This window comes from Mytilus edulis, chromosome 9 (genome assembly GCF_963676685.1).
Source record: "Mytilus edulis chromosome 9, xbMytEdul2.2, whole genome shotgun sequence".
NCBI lineage: Eukaryota > Metazoa > Mollusca > Bivalvia > Mytilida > Mytilidae > Mytilus > Mytilus edulis.
Genome location: NC_092352.1, coordinates 61,455,929 through 61,475,121, shown reverse-complemented (window position 1 = coordinate 61,475,121; position 19,193 = coordinate 61,455,929). Strand labels below are relative to the sequence as shown.

General features: G+C 31.6%; 1 protein-coding gene across 2 annotated transcripts; it reads right to left on the bottom strand.

Annotated features, from left to right (window-relative positions):
* Window positions 1-10,114: 10,114 nt before the first annotated feature.
* On the bottom strand, window positions 10,115-18,164 carry LOC139490384 (uncharacterized). 2 transcript variants are annotated; one of them, XM_071277195.1, is made up of 4 exons: window positions 17,981-18,164; window positions 15,269-15,324; window positions 12,209-12,295; window positions 10,115-11,035 (listed from the first exon to the last, which is right to left on the bottom strand). In XM_071277195.1, the coding sequence occupies exons 1-4, from the start codon at window positions 18,070-18,072 to the stop codon at window positions 10,824-10,826; spliced, it is 447 nt and encodes a 148-aa protein (XP_071133296.1). In that variant the 5' UTR covers window positions 18,073-18,164; the 3' UTR covers window positions 10,115-10,823. The 2 variants fall into 2 exon arrangements, 1 of the variants encoding a protein (XP_071133296.1); XR_011656307.1 differs by lacking the exons at window positions 10,115-11,035; window positions 15,269-15,324; window positions 17,981-18,164 and adding exons at window positions 14,136-14,200; window positions 14,784-14,897 and having other exon boundaries at window positions 12,203-12,295.
* Window positions 18,165-19,193: the final 1,029 nt, after the last annotated feature.

Genomic DNA, 19,193 nt, shown 5'->3' with positions numbered 1-19,193 from the left:
TAGGTGAACATGACCATAACCGAAACACCTTTTTTTTAATACAGAAACAGAAATTATTATACTACATACATGCAATGGCGTCCGTAAAATTTACGAAGGGATGATTTCAACTTCACCATTTGGAACTCTTGGTTTCATAGCTTCCTTATGAGCAGCAACCCTCTATCAAGAAAATCATGATAGGAAATGCAAGCAAGGGAATATCGTATCAATTGGGAGATATATACACCGTATGCAGGTGCTGCTTGAATGTTGCTACTTAGAAATGGAAAGCTGAAATCATCTCTTTTGTCGTAAAGTTTTGTTGTCAGCAAATTGTTTTGTAACCTGCAACAATACTCTACCAAAGCAAGCCAGGAAACAATCCATCAACAAGGAAGTAACTTTAAAAGGTGTATGGTTTTCTTGTCTGAGCGCGACCACTTATTGTCCGCCTCCATCAATCAAATATTTTTATTTTCAAAACTTAACACTATAAGGTTTTAGAAGATCAGAATTCATAATAATTATTCTGGTTTTAAATTTTGCCTGACAACAATATTTTTTAGAACGAATTTTGAATCAAACGATATTTTTTTTGAATGAATCTTACCCCTCACTCTTTTTAACAATTTGAAGTTAAATTTTCGTTCCCGTATGTAAATAACCAGCAAAAAGACTTTTATTTTTTTTATACACATTTGAAGACTTCCATTGCACTGTTCGAACCAATATTCAGTGGCGGATCCAGAATTTTACATTTAAGTGGGGGGGGGGGGGGGGGGGAGGGGGAGGGCTGACTGAGCTAAGGGGAGCTCGCTCCAGTCATGCTTCAGTGATTCCCTATGTTTAATCAAACATATTTTTCCGACGTTATAATAAAAACGGAACTATTATGATGTTACGGGAAATATCGAGTTTGCTTGATATTGACAAATCAAAAATTCAAGTCACATGATAATGTTTGAGATGCTTAAACCTTTGACATATTTTGTAAGTTAAAAAATGAATATACTAATTTAAAGACCTTTTTTGGGTGTTAACATTTACGGTTGATTTGCATATTTTATGTAGACTGTACAACCTGTTTTATTTAAAAAAAAAGATGATTCTAAAAGATAACGAAAATTAAGCATATGCTCTTTTAACTGTTCTTGAACAGGGCTCCAATTACAAAAAAAGAAGGGTTCAGATGATCAAGTTCTTTGAAGAAGGAGAAAGGAGAAACCAATGGCACTGCTATATCATCTCAGAAATTATATAAATTATTACCATCAGTATTACAAGGCTATGAAGGATGCATTCACATCTCTTCTGTTATGGATATGTTTGACAAATTCTGTATATAAGAAAAACAAGTTCCTTTTGTGGCATAATTTTATTCATATAGAATATTTCTCCTACATATCTTTATATATTGCTTTCTTTAGTTCCAATTGGAATCTCAGATAAGCATCTGGTACTTTAAAACCTCTCCTCTCTGGTCGACATGTGTACTTCAGAATAATTCCTGACTGTCAGATGTACAGCACAACTTTCACATAACTTCTTGATAAAACTGCTGTCTATCTCCCTTTTCGACACTACAAACATAAAAATCGAACAGGCAATTAAAGAGAGGGTTGCAACCACATGTTCCCCGTACAAACGGATCGGAACTAAGAGCTCTTTCCCGGATCTGCCACTGGATTTATACATCAGATGCATCACAAAATATAAACATGTTATTAAATATACTAGAATATGAAATAAAGAAAAATATAAATCGAAAATGTTGAATTATAATTAATGTTATGGCTTCAAAAAACATTACATTGAACACTAAATCGGAGGACTTACCTTGAGGACTTGTTTGTATTGGATACCAAAGCTACACAAAAAAAATCCGTAAAACAACGGTATATTGCTAGCTCATCTTCATGTTCCAATAAATAATTGTCCATTAAATTGACTAAAATTCTGTCCGTAGTGAAATAGGGTCTTCAGAAATACGGTGAAACTGTTTACTCGCGTAGTGGTATTAACCATATGTGGATTCTTAAAAATTCTAAAGAACTTCTAGACAATTTTAAATCTCGGCCTTTTTCTGAAATTAGTTATATCAAAACTTTAGATTTTTCAACCCTGTATACAACCATTCCCCATGTGAAATTGAAAAATCGCCTTAAAGAAATAATCCACAATGCCTTTCAACATAAAAATGGTAGCATACGCTATAAATTTATTACTTTGAGATTTCATAAGTCATATTTCGAATTTGACTTACAGTCATCTCAGTACCAGAATCTATGACAAACGAGACGATTTTAATTTTGAAATTATAAATTTCTCCCACCTTAGTAGCAATATACCAACTTCACCTGCATATTGGATATGTATTTCCCAACTTATTCGATATTCAAGAGCTTGCAGCTCCTACTCATACTTTGTAAAACGTCATCAGTGTCTAAGTAGAAAGTTGATGAACCAGGGGTATGTCAAAGAACGTCTTGTCCTTTTTCTAAAAAAGTTCATCGGAAAGTACCAAGACCTTGTTGATAAATATTCCGTATCAACTTCACAAATAATATGATGTATAGATTCTGCGTAGTTGTGTTGTTTATCATCTTAACAACGTGTTTTATAGCTCTTTAAGTTGTCTTTGTTCTATTATTAATATTACTTTTACTGTTGAATGGTTTTATATGATATCCGTTTGACGCGGCTCGGTACTTATACATCTCGTCAATGTGTTTGTATTGTCTTTCATTTTTTAATGGCGTGTTTTGTATATGCGACTTTTTGTATTTCTTTGGTTCTTATAACGTGACTCTGTACTTTAAAAGATCCCGTCAGTATGATATTGTTCTATTTTATGTCATTATGATTATTTCTATTATGAATTACAAAATACGTTGAAACATAAACGTCAAAATCATTCAATCGCGTAGTGGAATTAACTATTTGTGGATTCTTATAAATTCTATATATAACTTTTGGACTATTTTCAATCTCGGTCTATTTCTGAAATTTATCACATACTTTTGATTTTTAACCCTATATGCTAACATTGCCTATGTAAGTTTCAAAATTGTTTATATGCATATTGAACGACAAATGTATGTGACGTATAAAATTTTCTGACGCGTCAGACACACAAATCAATGAATGTGTTTGTAGATAGATGTTTTTGTGTTCTGTTAAATTGTTCCTTTTAAAATTGCTATACGATGATGACTGGTGTACCCATATTTTGACTTTTAATTTATTTATTGTGTCTGTTTAGTTAACGCATCAATGTAAATATAACGGAATTCGATGAGACTGTCATCAAAGTGAGAGGGTTAGCACTATAAAACCAGGTTTAATCCACCCTTTTCTACAATTGAAAATGCCTGTACCAAGTCAGAAATATGACAGTTCTTGTCCATTCGTTTTTGATGTTTTTGTTATTTGATTTTGCCATGTGATTATGGACTTTCCGAATTGATTGAGTTCAGTATTTTTTTATTTTACTTGTTATGTCTACGAAACCCAAAGTTCCTACTTAATTGGCCATGTTTTCAAATCATATCAAATGTTTTCATTGGTCTTCACATGTTAGAAAAATGTAGGTTATTGCATATTCTTCAGAGCTGTATCTTGAACTAATGAATTGAAAAAGAGGGAATGGATATACGTACTAAACATTTGTCTGTATTTTCAATATATCTAACAAACATGTGAGAAAAATTAGTTTTAGAATACGAAATAACTCTCTCATTCTGTAAACAGATATTGTGGGATTGTTAAGGTATTTAGGTGTTTTTAAAATCCCCCCCTTTTTTTTAATATACACCACAAAAAAACATTTAGTTAGGACAAAGAACTAAGAAACGATAGTCCTATAATGTAAGGCTTCAGAGTTTCATTTCATTTACATTCGTCAGGTTTATCGGATTTTTTTATAGTACCAATGTCGAACCGTTGAACCATTGATAGTAAACAAAAAATCGATAAAAAATGTTGAATGTAAATGATATGAACCTCCGGTCTTATAATAAAGGACAATATATAAGACTTCTGCGATTCATATCATTTACATTCAACTGTTTTATCGGATTTTTTTTAATGTGAACCGTTCAACATCAATAGTAAAAAAAAATCCGATATAAAAACGTTGAATATAAGTGATATGAACCTCCGAAGTCTTATATAATAGCACTACGGTAAATAGAATAATTGAAATTCAGTTAATTGAGTGTGGGAGGCTATTTTAATCCACTTTATGAGTATGTATTATATAATGTAACAAACCTATCGAACACAACGTGAAGAATAACATTATCTCCCCTGGAAATGCTTAACAACAAGATACAAAAATCTGCTACCTTTTTTTTGCCCTATATCACATAATTGTGAAAACACATTACATAAATAGGGAATACTGTGCTTGTGTACACGTTTGAATGTGTAGGTGGCACACTCAGAACGATCGTCTCTAGATTTTTTTTTAAAATTTGTTCCGGCCTTTCCGGGTTCACGTAGCAACACGTTTATTTCCTTTCCAGCTATTCCTGATTATGAATAAATCCAAAACATGCATTTATCCCAAAGCAACAACTATTAAACAACTCACCTATACCAATGGTAATCGTCTAATTCCTTGGTGATTCCTTTAGTCGTACCTTTCTTGACGCCACCCATCGTTGTAACGTCTACCATTGGAGGTAGCTAAAATACATGATTTGACAGGAGAGCAAAATAAACAAGGGGAGCAATTTTATCGAACCTCATTCCGGGCCGTGAATACAAAATTACTCGCCATTATTTGTATCGTTTTGAAAGTGCACTGTCACGTTTCGTCTTATTCATGTTATTCTTATATTATTCTCATTAGTTAAATGCACGAACTCGGACTTGTTAATGACTATTAAGCCAGTCGTTAACCTGTCATAAAGAGGTCTTGACGTATTTATTCTTTATCAACAATAAGAGATACAGACCATTTCATTCCAAGTATTGGGTTGTCATATTGCCCTTTTGTGATATTTTTATATTGTTTAAACAAAAGGGAATATGGGATCAAAAACAAAGCATTTGACAGAATTCTTTTCTTTTTTTAATTAATCAAAGTTTTATTGCACTTTTGCTGTTAACAATTTACTCAATCTACAGCTTTAATTAAGTATCCCTTAAATTAGTTATTGAATATTTAGGGAAAAATATTCAATAAGTATATCTATAAAGTTAGTTGTATTTATTACATACATAATAGCAGTTCTACAGAGTACAATTTCATACCGGAATACGGTACGTTTCTTAACCTAAACTGTATTTGATTTATTTATTAAAGCTCCACTGAACTGTGAAATTGATGATGATCTTTGATACTGACAGCATGACTTTTCAGCCAGTTTACTCCGTGTAATTGTGAAAAGGAGTCTTAAATGATTGGGTAAGACAGTTGTTTTTTCACACATTATATGAACAACATAATTTTTTTCCAGTAAAGGATATTTTTTTGCGATCAAACCAAAGATAAAAAAATGATCGAAAGTACACGTGGTATAATTAACGATACATGAATGCAGTATCCAAGCATTGTATTGTGTAAACTAATAACTTATATATAAACATGACAAAAGAGTAGAATAGCGAATTTCATTTGATGCATATCACCTGACCGAACACATGTCATGTGCAGTCATGGATTAACTAGGTCACAGCTTGAATTTGCTTCGCAATTATAGAAATTCGAAATATTCCAAAGTTTTAAGTATGATTCTCTTATTTTTTCCCCCCAAATTTTATTTATGTTAATTATGTCCCTGATTTCATTTTGGAATATTTTAAAAATATCAATGACCTTGTCTTTCTTGTCAGACATGTAATATGCTTTATAAATTGAAAAGTAAATTATAGTTAATAAATAGTTCATATCAAAATAATCTTCATCTTCAAGTTTATAGCCAGTTACTAAACTTTCAAGACTGAATATTTGCTTATCAACTTTTAATAATGCTAATAGCTGGTCAACTTTGTGCCAATACTGAATATTATATGAACAGGAAGAAAAGAAGTGTTTATAATCATCATGTTGTTTACAATGGAAGCACAAACTACTCGGTACTATTTTCCATTTATAAAGTAATTCATTACAGGCTAATATAAAATGCATTATTTTCCATTTAAACATTTTAAATTTGTTGTTTTCAAGGTAATTAAAAATAAAGTTGAATGTGGATTTAAATTTTGTAGACATTTTTTTATGCAGAATTCTTTCCCATATTAAAATTCCTGTTGGTTTATCATTTATAAATTGACTTTGTAAGGACGTGTATATTTCATTTTTGCTCGTGACTGGTGAAATTTCATGTTTTAGTAGGATATTTAAGTTCACTGATTTCTTTATATTGACAACAGTTTTATAAGAGCTTTCTTGTTTTAAAATATTTTGCCAGTGCTTTGGTATAGCATTTTTAACTAAAGAAAATTCTCTAATCCAATCTTGTTTGTTCTTTAAATTTTTTAGTGCAGTTTTTGATGAGATGTGTCCGTTTTCATCTATTATATTATTGATGTACAAAATATTACTACTAATCAAATTTTGAAAAAACAAACATTTCCCATTTTCTTTGATAAGATTATTTCCCCATATAAGTTGTTTTCTAACTTGAAGAAAGTTTTTTGGAGTGATAGTTTGACCTCCTTTTACTTCTACCAAAGTTTTAATTAGTTATTTATAGAATTCAGGCAAGGATTTATAATCTATTTTATTAAGCAAATTTACATTTGTTAAATTCATTCTGAATAAAAGAAAATCTTTCTCAAATTTATTAAGATAAAATCTTGGAATAATTTTCCAGTTATCGTTATCATTTTCGTTTTTTATTAGTTTTGAAACCCATCTAATTTGCAAGGATTTTATATAGGAATCTAAATCAATCATTTTTAATCCTCCATCAAGATATTGTTTACATAAAAGAGGGACGAAAGATACCAAAGGGACAGTCAATATAGAGCGTTTAATTCTATATTTTTGTCCGCTCCATATAAAGTTATATATTAAATTTTTGAACTTTTGTTTTATTTCATGTGTTGTTATCATACATGATGCTGTGTATGTTAGGTTTGGTAAAATTACTACAGTAATTTTTCCTATTAATGTTAAGTTTCGTTTGTTCCATCCTTGAATCATTTTTTCACATTTATCTATTTGTTTCTCTGTGTTTAATTTTTGACATTCTAGATAATTGTATCCAAAATATATTCCTAGACTTTTAATGTGGTCTTGTTTCCAGTTTATATTTTCAAATTTATCTTTTGTCTTTTTAAATTTGCCAATCCATAAGCCTTCTGTTTTGTTTCTATTCAGTTTGAGCTCAGAAAGGCTTCCAAAAGTTTCAATGATATTAAGGGCAATCTTTGCGTGTTTTTAAAAACAATTGAGTATCATCTGCCAATTGACATATTTTTAGTGAGCAAGATTTTCCATCTAATTTGATTTCAAATCCTTTTAATTCCTTATTTTCTCTTAATTTAATTGCCATTATTTCAACACACAAGACAAAAATTAACGAAGATAACGGACATCCTTGTCTAATTCTATGAAATGTATTGAAGGGAGCAGACACCCATTCATTATTTAAAATACATCCTTTTATGTCTGTATACATAGTTTCAACCCATTTTATGAATTCTTTTTTAAAACCAAATGTTTTTAAAGATTCAAACATAAAGCACCACTCAAGTGAGTCGAAAGCTTTAGTAAAGTCTAAAAATAAAATTGCACCATCTACATTAAATTTTTCAGAATAATCAATAAAGTCTTGGATTTGTCTTATGTTAAAACCTATGTATCTGTTTTTTTATGTAACCTTTTTGATCAGAGTGAATGATTTTTGGTAGTACTGATTTTAGTCGTTGCGCTAAGGCATAAGCTAGTAATTTAACATCATAGTTTAATAATGTAATAGGTCTATAGTTATCAAGGGAGAGGGGATCATTTTTTTTAAACAAGAGAGATATGGCTCCAATTTTTTGGGAGTTTGTTAATTCTCCTTTTTTATAGCAATAGTTGTAAACTGGTACTATGAAATCTTTAATCTGTTCCCAAAATTTTCTATAAAACTTTTTTTCACCTCTTTTCATTTCCATATTTTGACTAATTTAAGTCGGATTTTGAATTATTTTATATCTTTTAAATGACATATCTTTGTCCTTCCTTCAGCTTGAATTGAAACCGCTTGTCTTTCAAATTCCGAGATCCTACATGCACTGCTCTTGTGATTTGCTGTAACAGTAAAATATTCTTTATTTCATTATCTTAGTTGCACGTAATGAAATGATCATTGATCAACCCCTGTATTTCGAAATATAAATTCCATTTCAGGCCACCTGTTCATTAGGGCATTGACAGGTTTTCCCATCACTTAGCATCCGTCGTCCGTCATTCATCGTCGACGTCGATAGTTTTACAAAACTCTGGTTCTCTAAAACAACTATGTCAAATTTCACCAAACGTTGACACATCATTATGGGGTATCTAGTTTACAAAATGTGTTGTATGAAATACTTGAAAACTAAGATAGACGACATGGCTTCAAATAGAACATAGGGGTAAGAAACGAATGTTGTCTATCATTTTGAAACAATTATAGAATCCGACAGGAGAAATGTTGGAGAGTGATCTTTGATAGATATACACACAGATTAAGGTGAGTGATATAGGTCATCTAGAGCCTCTTGTTTCATGTAGTATTGGAGGGACCGATTGTCCAATCGAATTTACTGGATAAATTTATTATCTTTTCCGTCACGTCAAATTGAAATAGATTGATATCTAAAATAAAATGTTCTAAAAAGGTGCTCTGAATCAACCGAAATATTTCGTGTATATTCCTGTTTAAAAAACTGATTGTCTGTATTCAAACACTTTTATTGCTCATCAAATATGTAGTATAATGGTATTCGTCAAATTTGTTGCTCTTCAAATCTAATGTTACTCTTCAGCGGTACTGATAATCTTTAAAAGTAATACAACTACAATCTAACGGTTTTAAGGACTTGATGCATGGCCTATATTTTGTATATTCATACTCGTTAAAATAATAAAATAAGAACCTCATTATCAATTCCAGGAATAAAATTGTTAACGCCAGACGCGTATATTGTCTACTAATGACTCAACAGTGACACTCGAATTAAGTTAAGATTAAATGATATGTTAAGTGATATGTGAAATTCATTGGCGTTTTAAAGTTCAGTGTACGTTGATCATTCTATTGCGTTTGTAATGTAATCCATACAAGAACTTTTGTAGCAACTAACATGTACTGGCTATTGATCCATGAAAAAATATGAGAATAGGAAATGGATACTTCATTGTTCTGTTTAAGTTTCCTGTATATGACACTTATGAGGAAGATATTAAAAACCATTTATGACAAATTTATACCTTTAATATATTTTCGACGATTTCCATTAACTCATTTGAATGCGTCATAAAATATAACGTGTTGCCTTCAAGAAACACACTTAGCTGTTTACCAGCACAAAAGTTAAAGAAATGATGTAAGCCAGTTGACTACCGCTATGTTTGTGATTAGTTTAGGGTTATGGTTTGGTATTTTGTCTACTCAGCATCCATCTACAGCAAATGTGGTGATGGAACTAAACATGATTTTAACAGAAAGACAAAGTGACAGCAATTTTTATGTTATTTTAAGCTTTAATTGTCGTGGTGTGTAAGGTGAGTTTTTGTCGAGACTGGTCGAACATTTGTTAAGACCATGGTCAGACTTTAACACGATTATCAAGTATTCAATCAGATTAGTAAGTCAATTCCAGTAGAGTTAAGTACGGTCGAGGTTGTGTCGAGTCTTGTCAAGTAAAATATATGCTCAACAGTACTGAATTAGTAGTTTGTGGTGTTTAGTATTTTCATTAGTAGATATGGAGATTTTAACAAGACTAGGCTTGTAATGCCAATGTGCAAATCCTCATAAATATTCTATGAGGCACTGCCGAATGGTAAATGGTAAAGGTTAAGCAATGACCTGGATATGATCGATTTTTGTTTATCGCTATGTGATTTTCAAGTCGAAATCACAGAAACATATGTGGCCGTTACTGTATTTGAATCTTGATTATTCGATATATTCCCATATAAAAATTTATATTTTAAGACTGTATACCTATAAAATAAAAAAACAGTCGATTTGCAAAATAATTTGACAGTCTAAAATAACCTTTTAATATACTTGACAATAACTAAATCTAAATTACTAAATGAATCTCGTAGGGAATAACAAAAGGTTGTTTAAAACCCGTTTCACTGACTTATCTATTGACTCAAAGTCACCACGAATAGGGTCATGCTAGAATGTCTTCGACTTTTCGTTTTTGATCGATTTTTGTTCGTACGAGTCGATTGAGTTACAAGCATCAACTGTTTTCTCCGATCCGGCACATTTGCTTGTCCAATCATGTAAAGTTCGGAATGTTGATGGGATAAAGAACGGCAGTGTTGTATCAATAACCGTTTTACTATCTGACGACAAATGGCTTTCATTGGCCTGTTTCTTCATTTTCCTGTCTTTCCGCACTGGCATATACACGTTAGAATATATATTACTGGTATCATCTTCATGAGACAATGAAGAACGGGCGATACACTGATGAACAGTAACAGAAACTTGACATGCATTTGGATCTTTTTGCAATGCTTCAGATTCTGTTTGGTGATTGATATCTTCCCCTATTTCGAAATACATATCAAAATAATCAGCTTCATCGTGTTCATTGCCTGATGTATTATATTCTTCGCCATTAAACACAAAGTTTATAGTTTCATTGTTAGATGATTTGTGTGTATGAAGTGATCATGTCTTGACAAATGTTAATGGCTTCTTGTCGCCTTCATTATTGTCGCTCATATATAGAGTTAAGGTTTCGGAGGCAACGTTTTCATTGATGATTCTTACTTCAAGTGATCGTCGCGTTCTGTATGTGCGGATCAAGTGACAAAACACAGTAAAAAAGAAACAACTAGTAATACACAGGATATAAATCATCCAGTCAGCTTTTGAAGACCCTGCAAAAGTGATTCATGATAACAAGAATTGGTTTAATTAATCAAAAAAAGAGAATGTAGTTTTATAACACCTGTATTTACAAACTCGTATACATTTACTTTTCACTTTTACACCAGGATAATCTTTGATTTAGGCGCGATGTCACTATATGAAAATGTTTTTCCTTTTGTAAATTTATTTCACTGGTGTCAACAACAAAACCATGGAAAGGTATAATGTTTTAGATTAATTCTTAAGAAATATAAATAAACTAATTTGTTATAAATTTTCCCGTTCAACCACTTGTTACCTGCTTTCTATTACAACACACAAGTGTTTAACAACCATGACTTCAAATGAGTGTCTCACCAGGAGGGGAGAGTGAATTGTCGTAGTGAATGTTGAGAATCTAAAGCCGTATGGTTGGAATATTTGACAGTGAAAATAACAGAAAAACTGACACAGTTTAGACTCATATACAAGTTGGTTTTATTCAATTAAATTGTAATAGTTTTGTAGTTCAAAAGTTGTCTTGCTTCTGATATTAAGTACATTTGAGTATGCTAAGAAAATTGAAAACAACACGTTTAATAATTTCTTGCGTCCGAAGCGCTTTTCTGGATTTACCTTCATCAGGAACGCTCAAAGCCAAATATTTGAAATCCGAAGATGTTTAAGTACCGAAACCTTTATAGAGCTATATGTCAAAAATACCTAAAATAAATAGCCAAATTCGTCTTAAGCCAACTTAAGTATGGAGATTGATGAATACAGCATGTACAAGGTACATATAAGTGAATACAGTGGAATAAGGATCCAAATGTGTATGATTTATTTGCTCGACAAAAGTTCATTACCAACTTCGTGACATTCTTCTACCGCCCACCTTAAATATAGATTTCAACTTCAATTTTATCGATATTCCTAATGCTCCGTCATCATTTGTCCCAAAAAGGCAATTGGATGTTTTTTCAAATCATTTACATACTATCATTTTTTACTTAAAAATGTTCAATTTTTTCAACATTTTCCATATTGAAAACTTTATTGTATTTCTATCGCCCAAGACGACACAAATGTAAAAAGTATGCGATGTATAGACTTTTCAAAGTATAAATATTACAAAAAATGAAATGCTGGCGTATTTCATGTTTAAATGCAGTAAATGTGTTATCAAGACAATAAGTACATACTGTTATTCTTTAAATTAGCTTTCCCTGTAACAATTGTTTCTTTTGCAGTGACTCTTTGACTGGAAAGTGAAGATGGTTCAGTAGTTCCTACAGATAAATAATGTAATGCTTTCAAATCATTTGTTCATTTGAACACTTGTGCTAAAGTGTTTCATATAGAAGTTGCAAAATTTGATTTTAGTTAACTTACTTAGTCATTAGAAAAAGTCGTATCGTATGCATTTTATCCATATTACACGTTTACGTGCACAATAAAACAATAAAGATTAAATGCTTCGTTAATGTATTGTTTGAATTATTTGAAAACATTGAATTGACACTTGGCATATATGACACACAGTTTGCAATGTTCAAAAAGCAACATCTCCAATGCTAATCATTTTCAGCTTTCATTCATCCTTCCTATTAATTCGAATCGAGGGGAATAATGGGCATTTTGACGTCAGCGTAATTAATTACCGCCCTAGTCTCGATGTTATACACCAAACATTACCAATTTGGTTTATTTGAAACAATCGTATATGGTTCAGTATTATTTGAGAACCTACATCACAATTTAGATAAGTAACACGAAGGCGTGGCTTACATTCCTATCTTTGAAAGATAAATTTGAAAATTAAGTACACATTTACTTGAGTGGAAGAGACATGGAAGTGAGAGTCCTACGTACATACTGGATAATTTTCCTTTACATCGAGATGAAGAACACCAATACAGGTGTTTTCCATTGTTTGTTCTTGTCATTTGCAACATGTGTTTTACATAAAATCCACCCCTGATTTTAACTGTCTTGCTACTACTTTTGTTTTCGGAGATGCGATTGATTGACTGTTGTTATTTTTATGTTTTGTTTTTAATTTTTTGTTAAATTCCCGATCCTGGAACTAAAATATAAATTATTTGAATGTCCCATTATTATCATCTTTCAAAGACAGAACAATGACGGTATTATCGCTGTATTGAAGACTCATTGGCTATTTTCTGCTCTTTGGACGGGAAGTTGTCTCTTTGACACTTTCTTCATCCCCATTATTAGTTTTATGACCTTCTAACGGTGTCGTAAAAAGCTCAATCTAGATTAACATAAGCAGGCTGGCACACGGTTATTGTGTTCGTTGAGCTGATTAAAATGAAGGAAAAACAGGACCGTAAGATTTTCCGTTTAGAGTGCTACATGTCAGAATTATATATATTTGTATATAATCGTTTACTTCATGTGTGATGATACATTTGAAAATAAACAACACATTTATTGATTAACACACGTCAAAAGATGTTAATGACGTTGTACTCTTTTGGAAAATAAAAAGGCAAAATCAGGTATTATAGAATGCATGTAAGGTAACTGAAAATACAAAAACTTGATATGGTATAGACATTTCAAGCATCTATCTTATATAATATAGAAAACGACTATAAATAATAGTTTTTTTTTATAACAATGTATCTCAATACCAGCAACAGAACTTATACAAATATATCAATGTATTTATCAAAGTTGTACAAAATCGAACATGTAAAATGTTGTTTGTTTATACTTTACACGTGTTTGGTTAGTTATAGTAAGGTCGGTTCGATTAGAATATTTAGTTCATGCACGAATGAACTGAGGTGGTTAAGAGTCATTCGAGCGATTGCAGTCAAAATGTACAGTAGCATTTTGCAAAATTAAATTTTTAAGATTAATAGACCACTATAATTATGGAAAAACCAGATCAAGCTGCTTATACATGTGTATTTATATGAACTTTCCACAATATTATACTCATATTTATAATAAAATGTGAGCTTGACTCTGCAAGTGGCCGCTCCCATGTAAGAGTTTGTATTTATTTGATAAATAGTTTATGTTCGTTTGAGTTTACAAATTAGAATTTAATTAGAACAAAGTCTCGATAAACTGAATGTGAATGATCGTAGGGCTCACCTCCATATGTAGTAAATATCTTTGAAATGCTTGTTTTACGGATACATCCCAGCTCAGGGTCACACCTATTGATTGTGTAATAAGTAATTAAGATTACTTCATTGTTTATTGAAGTACATCAAGTGATATATTGAAAAGTTTGTCATTTTAACATATAATAAAAACAATAAGTTAGCAATGTACATGTACGTGACAAGACAAATCAACGTTTCTGAATATTAAACTGCTATTGAGTGTTGTTTGGTTTGACAATTCAAACATTTATTACATATATGGTTATGGTGATGCTTTTAAGTCAAAAGTGACATCAAAATGACAAAATTCATCCCAATAAATTCAAAAAAAGAGAGATAGAACTAAGTCATAAATCGCTACGGCGCAAACAAATAAAGGTCACAAACCCCAAAAATGAGGAAAAATCATCAATTATTTGAGAAAAACAACGGAACAACAGAATAATTAAACTGTAAAAAAATAAATAAATACCAATATACATAAAAATGTAGTATTTGATAACAATTATCTTATTCCTGAATTGGTACAGGACAAGTCACGCCATTATCGAAATAGTAAACACGAAATCGACCTTTATTTTCGATCTTAAATGACATTCTCAGCTTATTTCAAATACCAAATAAAAATACATACCTATGAAAATGATTGCATTTACACTTTTCAATACACTTGTGACCATACGTATCATTATCACATGCCATACATCGGCTCCCAGGATTGGAAGTCGTTCCATTTTTGCATACTAGTATTAAAAGATGTATGATAAATCTATGAAAAATTAGTATACTATAAAAATAAAGTTTTCATAATTGATATTATTTACAAAATCAAATGAACAATTCGTAAAAATATACCATCGCCAGTCGGCTGTAATACTTGAAACCGACTTTGAAATCATTTATAAAAACAAATTTGTACACATGCAAATTACAAGAAAAAACAAGACAGTAAGTAATAATAAGTATTGTTTTACTTAATAGCGGGATTGTCCACATGGTATCAATATAAACACATAATTTCAATCGGTAGAATAACAATTAAAATTCAATTCAAATATTCATTGCCATATAAACTTTAAACATTAAGTTTGTTACATACAAAATAAGTAAATAACATACCTGTGCATATGCCATTGACCATTTCGTAGTTATAGCAGCAATCATAATGCTTCAACCTAAAACATGTAATCCAGTTAAGAATTATCATGGAATATGGTATAATTTATTCATTAATTTATCTACGTATTTAGTGTTGTGCCATAAGAAATAAAACCTTGGTCTATGTGAATATTAAACAAAGGAAGCAGATGGATTCATGACAAAATTGTGTTTTGATGATGGTGATGTGTTTGTACATCTTACTTTACTGACCATTCTTGCTGCTTACAATTATCTCTATCTATAATGAACTTGGCCCAGTAGTTTCAGTGGAAAATGTTAGTACAAATTTACAAATTTTATGAAAATTGTTAAAAATTTACTATACAAAAAAGTAAAATCACAAAAATACTGAACTTAGAGGGAAATCAATTCGGAAAATCCATAATCACATGGCAAAATCAAATAACAAAAAACAAAACGCACCAAAAACGAATGGACAAGAACTGTCATATTCCTGACTTGGTACAGGCATTTTCAAATGTAGAAAATGGTGGATTAAACCTGGTTCTATAGCGCTAACCCTCTCACTTTAATGAAGGACAATAACTCCTTTGCCCAATTGACCATTTTGGAAATATTGACTTTTGATTTTTAGGTCTTACTTTGCTGTACATTATCGCTGTTTACAGTTTATCTCTATCTATAATAATATTCAAGATAATAACAAAAAAAGGCAAACTTTTCTTAAAATTACCAATTCAGGGGCAGCAACCCAACAACCGGTTGTCCGATCCATCTGAAAATTGCAGGGCAAATAGATCTTGACCTGATAAACAATTTAACTTCGTCAGATTTTGCTCTAAATGCTTTGATTTCTGAGTTATAAGCCAAAAACTGCATTTTACCCCTATGTTCTATTTTTAACCGTGGCGGCCATATTGGTTGAATGGCCGGGTCACCGGACAACTTTTTAAAACTAGATACCCCAAAGATGATTGTGGCCAAGTTTGCTCCAGTAGTTTCAGAGGAGAAGATTTTTTTAAAAGATTACCAAGATTTACGAAAAATGGTTAAAATTGACTATAAAGGGCAATAACTCCTAAAGGGGTCAACTGACCATTTCGGTCATGTTGACTTATTTGTGAATCTTACTTTGCTGAACATTATTGCTGTTCATCGTTTATCTTTATCTATAATAATATTCAAGATAATAACCAAAAACAGCAAAATTTCCTTAAAATCACCAATTCAGGGGCAGCATCCCAAAAACGGGTTGTCCGATTTATCTTAAAATTTTTAGGGCAGATATATCTTGACCTGATAAACAATTTTACTATAATATCAGATATGCTCTAAATGCTTTGGTTTCAGAGTTATAAGCCAAAAACTGCATTTTACCCCTATAATCTATTTTGAGCCATGACGGCCATCTTGGTTGGTTAGCCGGATCACCGGACACATATTTTAAACAAGATACCCTAATAATGATTATGGCCAAGTTTGGTTTAATTTGGCCAAGTAGTTTCAGAGAAGATTTGATTGTGGCTAAGTTTGCTTTAATTTGGCCCAGTAGTTTCAGAGGAGAACATTTTTGTAAAAGTTAACGACGACGGACGAAGGACGCCGGACGCAAAGTGATGAGAAAAGCTCACTTGGCCCTTCAGCATATTCATGATTGTTCTTCTTTTTTTCTCGTGAAATTTTAAAAACACTGTATTCGAAAAACAATGAACACAAACAATTATTCTGCCAGGGAGCTGTTGTCTAAAAAGAGTTTTTGTTTCTCCGCTAAAGTCTGTTAATATATGACATGACCCGTTATCATATCAATTGCATTCAGAAGCTTTCAATTATCTTTGTACGGTTTGTTTCAGAATATTGCTCACTTATATATCTAAATAGAAACGTATTTTCATTCCGATTGAAAGATCTTTCCTTTGACAAAATAACCCGGACGATACCAAGTTTCACTGAAATCTTCTTTCAGGCAGAATATAGTGACTGTGTAAGTAAGGTCGTTATTTTCTTTGATTAAAATGCAAACTATAACTTATTTAAACATTTTATTCGTTGAAAATTGTATTGGGTGTATTGGGTTTTGTTGCATAATTTTGATTTTGTTTTTAAAATTTTGATATCCAAAAGGTTTATGGTAGAGACAATCAATTCTTCAATTTTTTAGACTAAAATACAAAAAAGCGGCGTCGACTTTCGAAACAAATAATGTAAAGCTTTGCTATTTTTCAGTTTTAGTTTGAAACCCGTATTTTTTCTCAATCGATTTATGAATTTCTAACAGCGGTATGCTACTGTTGCCTTTATTTCGTTATCAAATGATAAAATGACTAAATTGTCTCATTTCTATAAAATAACAGTCATTTACTTTAGTATGGAGTGGGGGTATGATATTTGAAAAAACAACTAGTTGAATAGATAGTTATAAACGGTTGAAAATATAATCAAGAAAAAAAGACCAAAACATAGCATCATCCTTTCATAATCTTAAGTTGATACAATAAATTTATTACACATTAACTTTTTATTTTCATGCACCATGACAATCTACGAAATTATCTTTACAAGCAGCTACTGTTAGAATGTATATTTGTTTTGTAACTAAATGATGATATTAAGTTTCACGGGGTGTCAGAATTGCAAAAAGAAAGACCTTCTTCGATTTGATCAAACACTACACCCTTAAGTGTGCTTTACGTCAGCACAAACACTTACCTTGTACTGTCAAAACAAATATTATCACTAAGGCTGATTTGCAAGTAGTTTCTTATTAAACAAAACAGTAAAATTATCACTTGATACCTCATTTTAAATAAATAAGAGGTAAACCAATATTCGGAAATTCACTTAGATATATGTTTGAGATGATTGAGGAAGGATTCCCCGAGTGATGCTATATGAAGTATATATACTAATCATAATATGCGCATGTAGATGTACATGATGTAGGATCGGTCACAACGGATGCTGCTACTTACAATTTTTGCATGTTAACTGCGTAATAAAATAATATTTTTGTATATTTAATGAACTAAACTAAGTCTATCACATACTACATAGCTGTCAATACTATATTCCTTACCAGTGCTTTAGAAGAATTTACATTGTGTTGATATGTTAGTATAAGCTCTGTATTGAATATAATAGAGATGCAGAATAACAAAATATAGTATGACTTTAATCCGCCCAGTAGCAAAACTACAATTGCATGAACTTACAAAGATTAAACAGGAAACTGGCTCGGACGTCGCCCAGTATAAAAAGGTCCGAAACAGACGTCACCATGGACACGGTGTCGTCTGATATGGCAGGTGTCCCCTCATCACCAGACATGACAAATATCTCAAACACGACTCATTCAGATCATCGTCCTAGTGACAATAGCAATATTACACATATACAGCCATGTTCAGTTCTCCTTAATGACATTTTGGTTTTTGATGACACAGTATAACACTGTCGCATTTCAAAATGTGAGACCAAAGGCTGCAAAACATGTGCTATTTTAATTACAGATGCTGAATTCACTAGCAATTTGACCAAGAAGTCATATTTTACCAGAAGTTACGATGATCTGAATTGTAAATCGATAAATGTGGTCTACGGATTAGAGTGCAACCTTTGCGGATTGGTATACGTCGGTGAAACGAAAGGAAGGCTAAACAAACGTATGTGCGGTCATAGATCAGACATTAACCTCAATGCTAACGACATTCTATACCAGCATTTCAATCAGCCCGATCATTCCATCGTTTCTATGACAGTTCGCATTATCGAAAAGATATACCATAGCTCTAACAATCCTAATCTTTCAACGACTCTCCGTAGACAAAAAGAAGACTACTGGATTAGACAATTGGGAACTGCAACACCGTATGGCTGCAATGACAAAATTGATGGTATAGGTATTCTATCTAGTCCTTCGTGT

Excerpts from the sequence above, each read along its gene's own strand:
- LOC139490384 (XM_071277195.1), bottom strand. The coding sequence starts at position 18,072 with ATGAGGTATCAAGTGATAATTTTACTGTTTTGTTTAATAAGAAACTAC. Across the intron at positions 15,325-17,980 it reads ATTTGTTTTGACAGTACAAG|GTTGAAGCATTATGATTGCT; the intron begins GTAAGTGTTTGT and ends TACATGTTTTAG. Across the intron at positions 11,036-12,208 it reads AGCTAATTTAAAGAATAACA|GGTCTTCAAAAGCTGACTGG; the intron begins GTATGTACTTAT and ends TCACTTTTGCAG.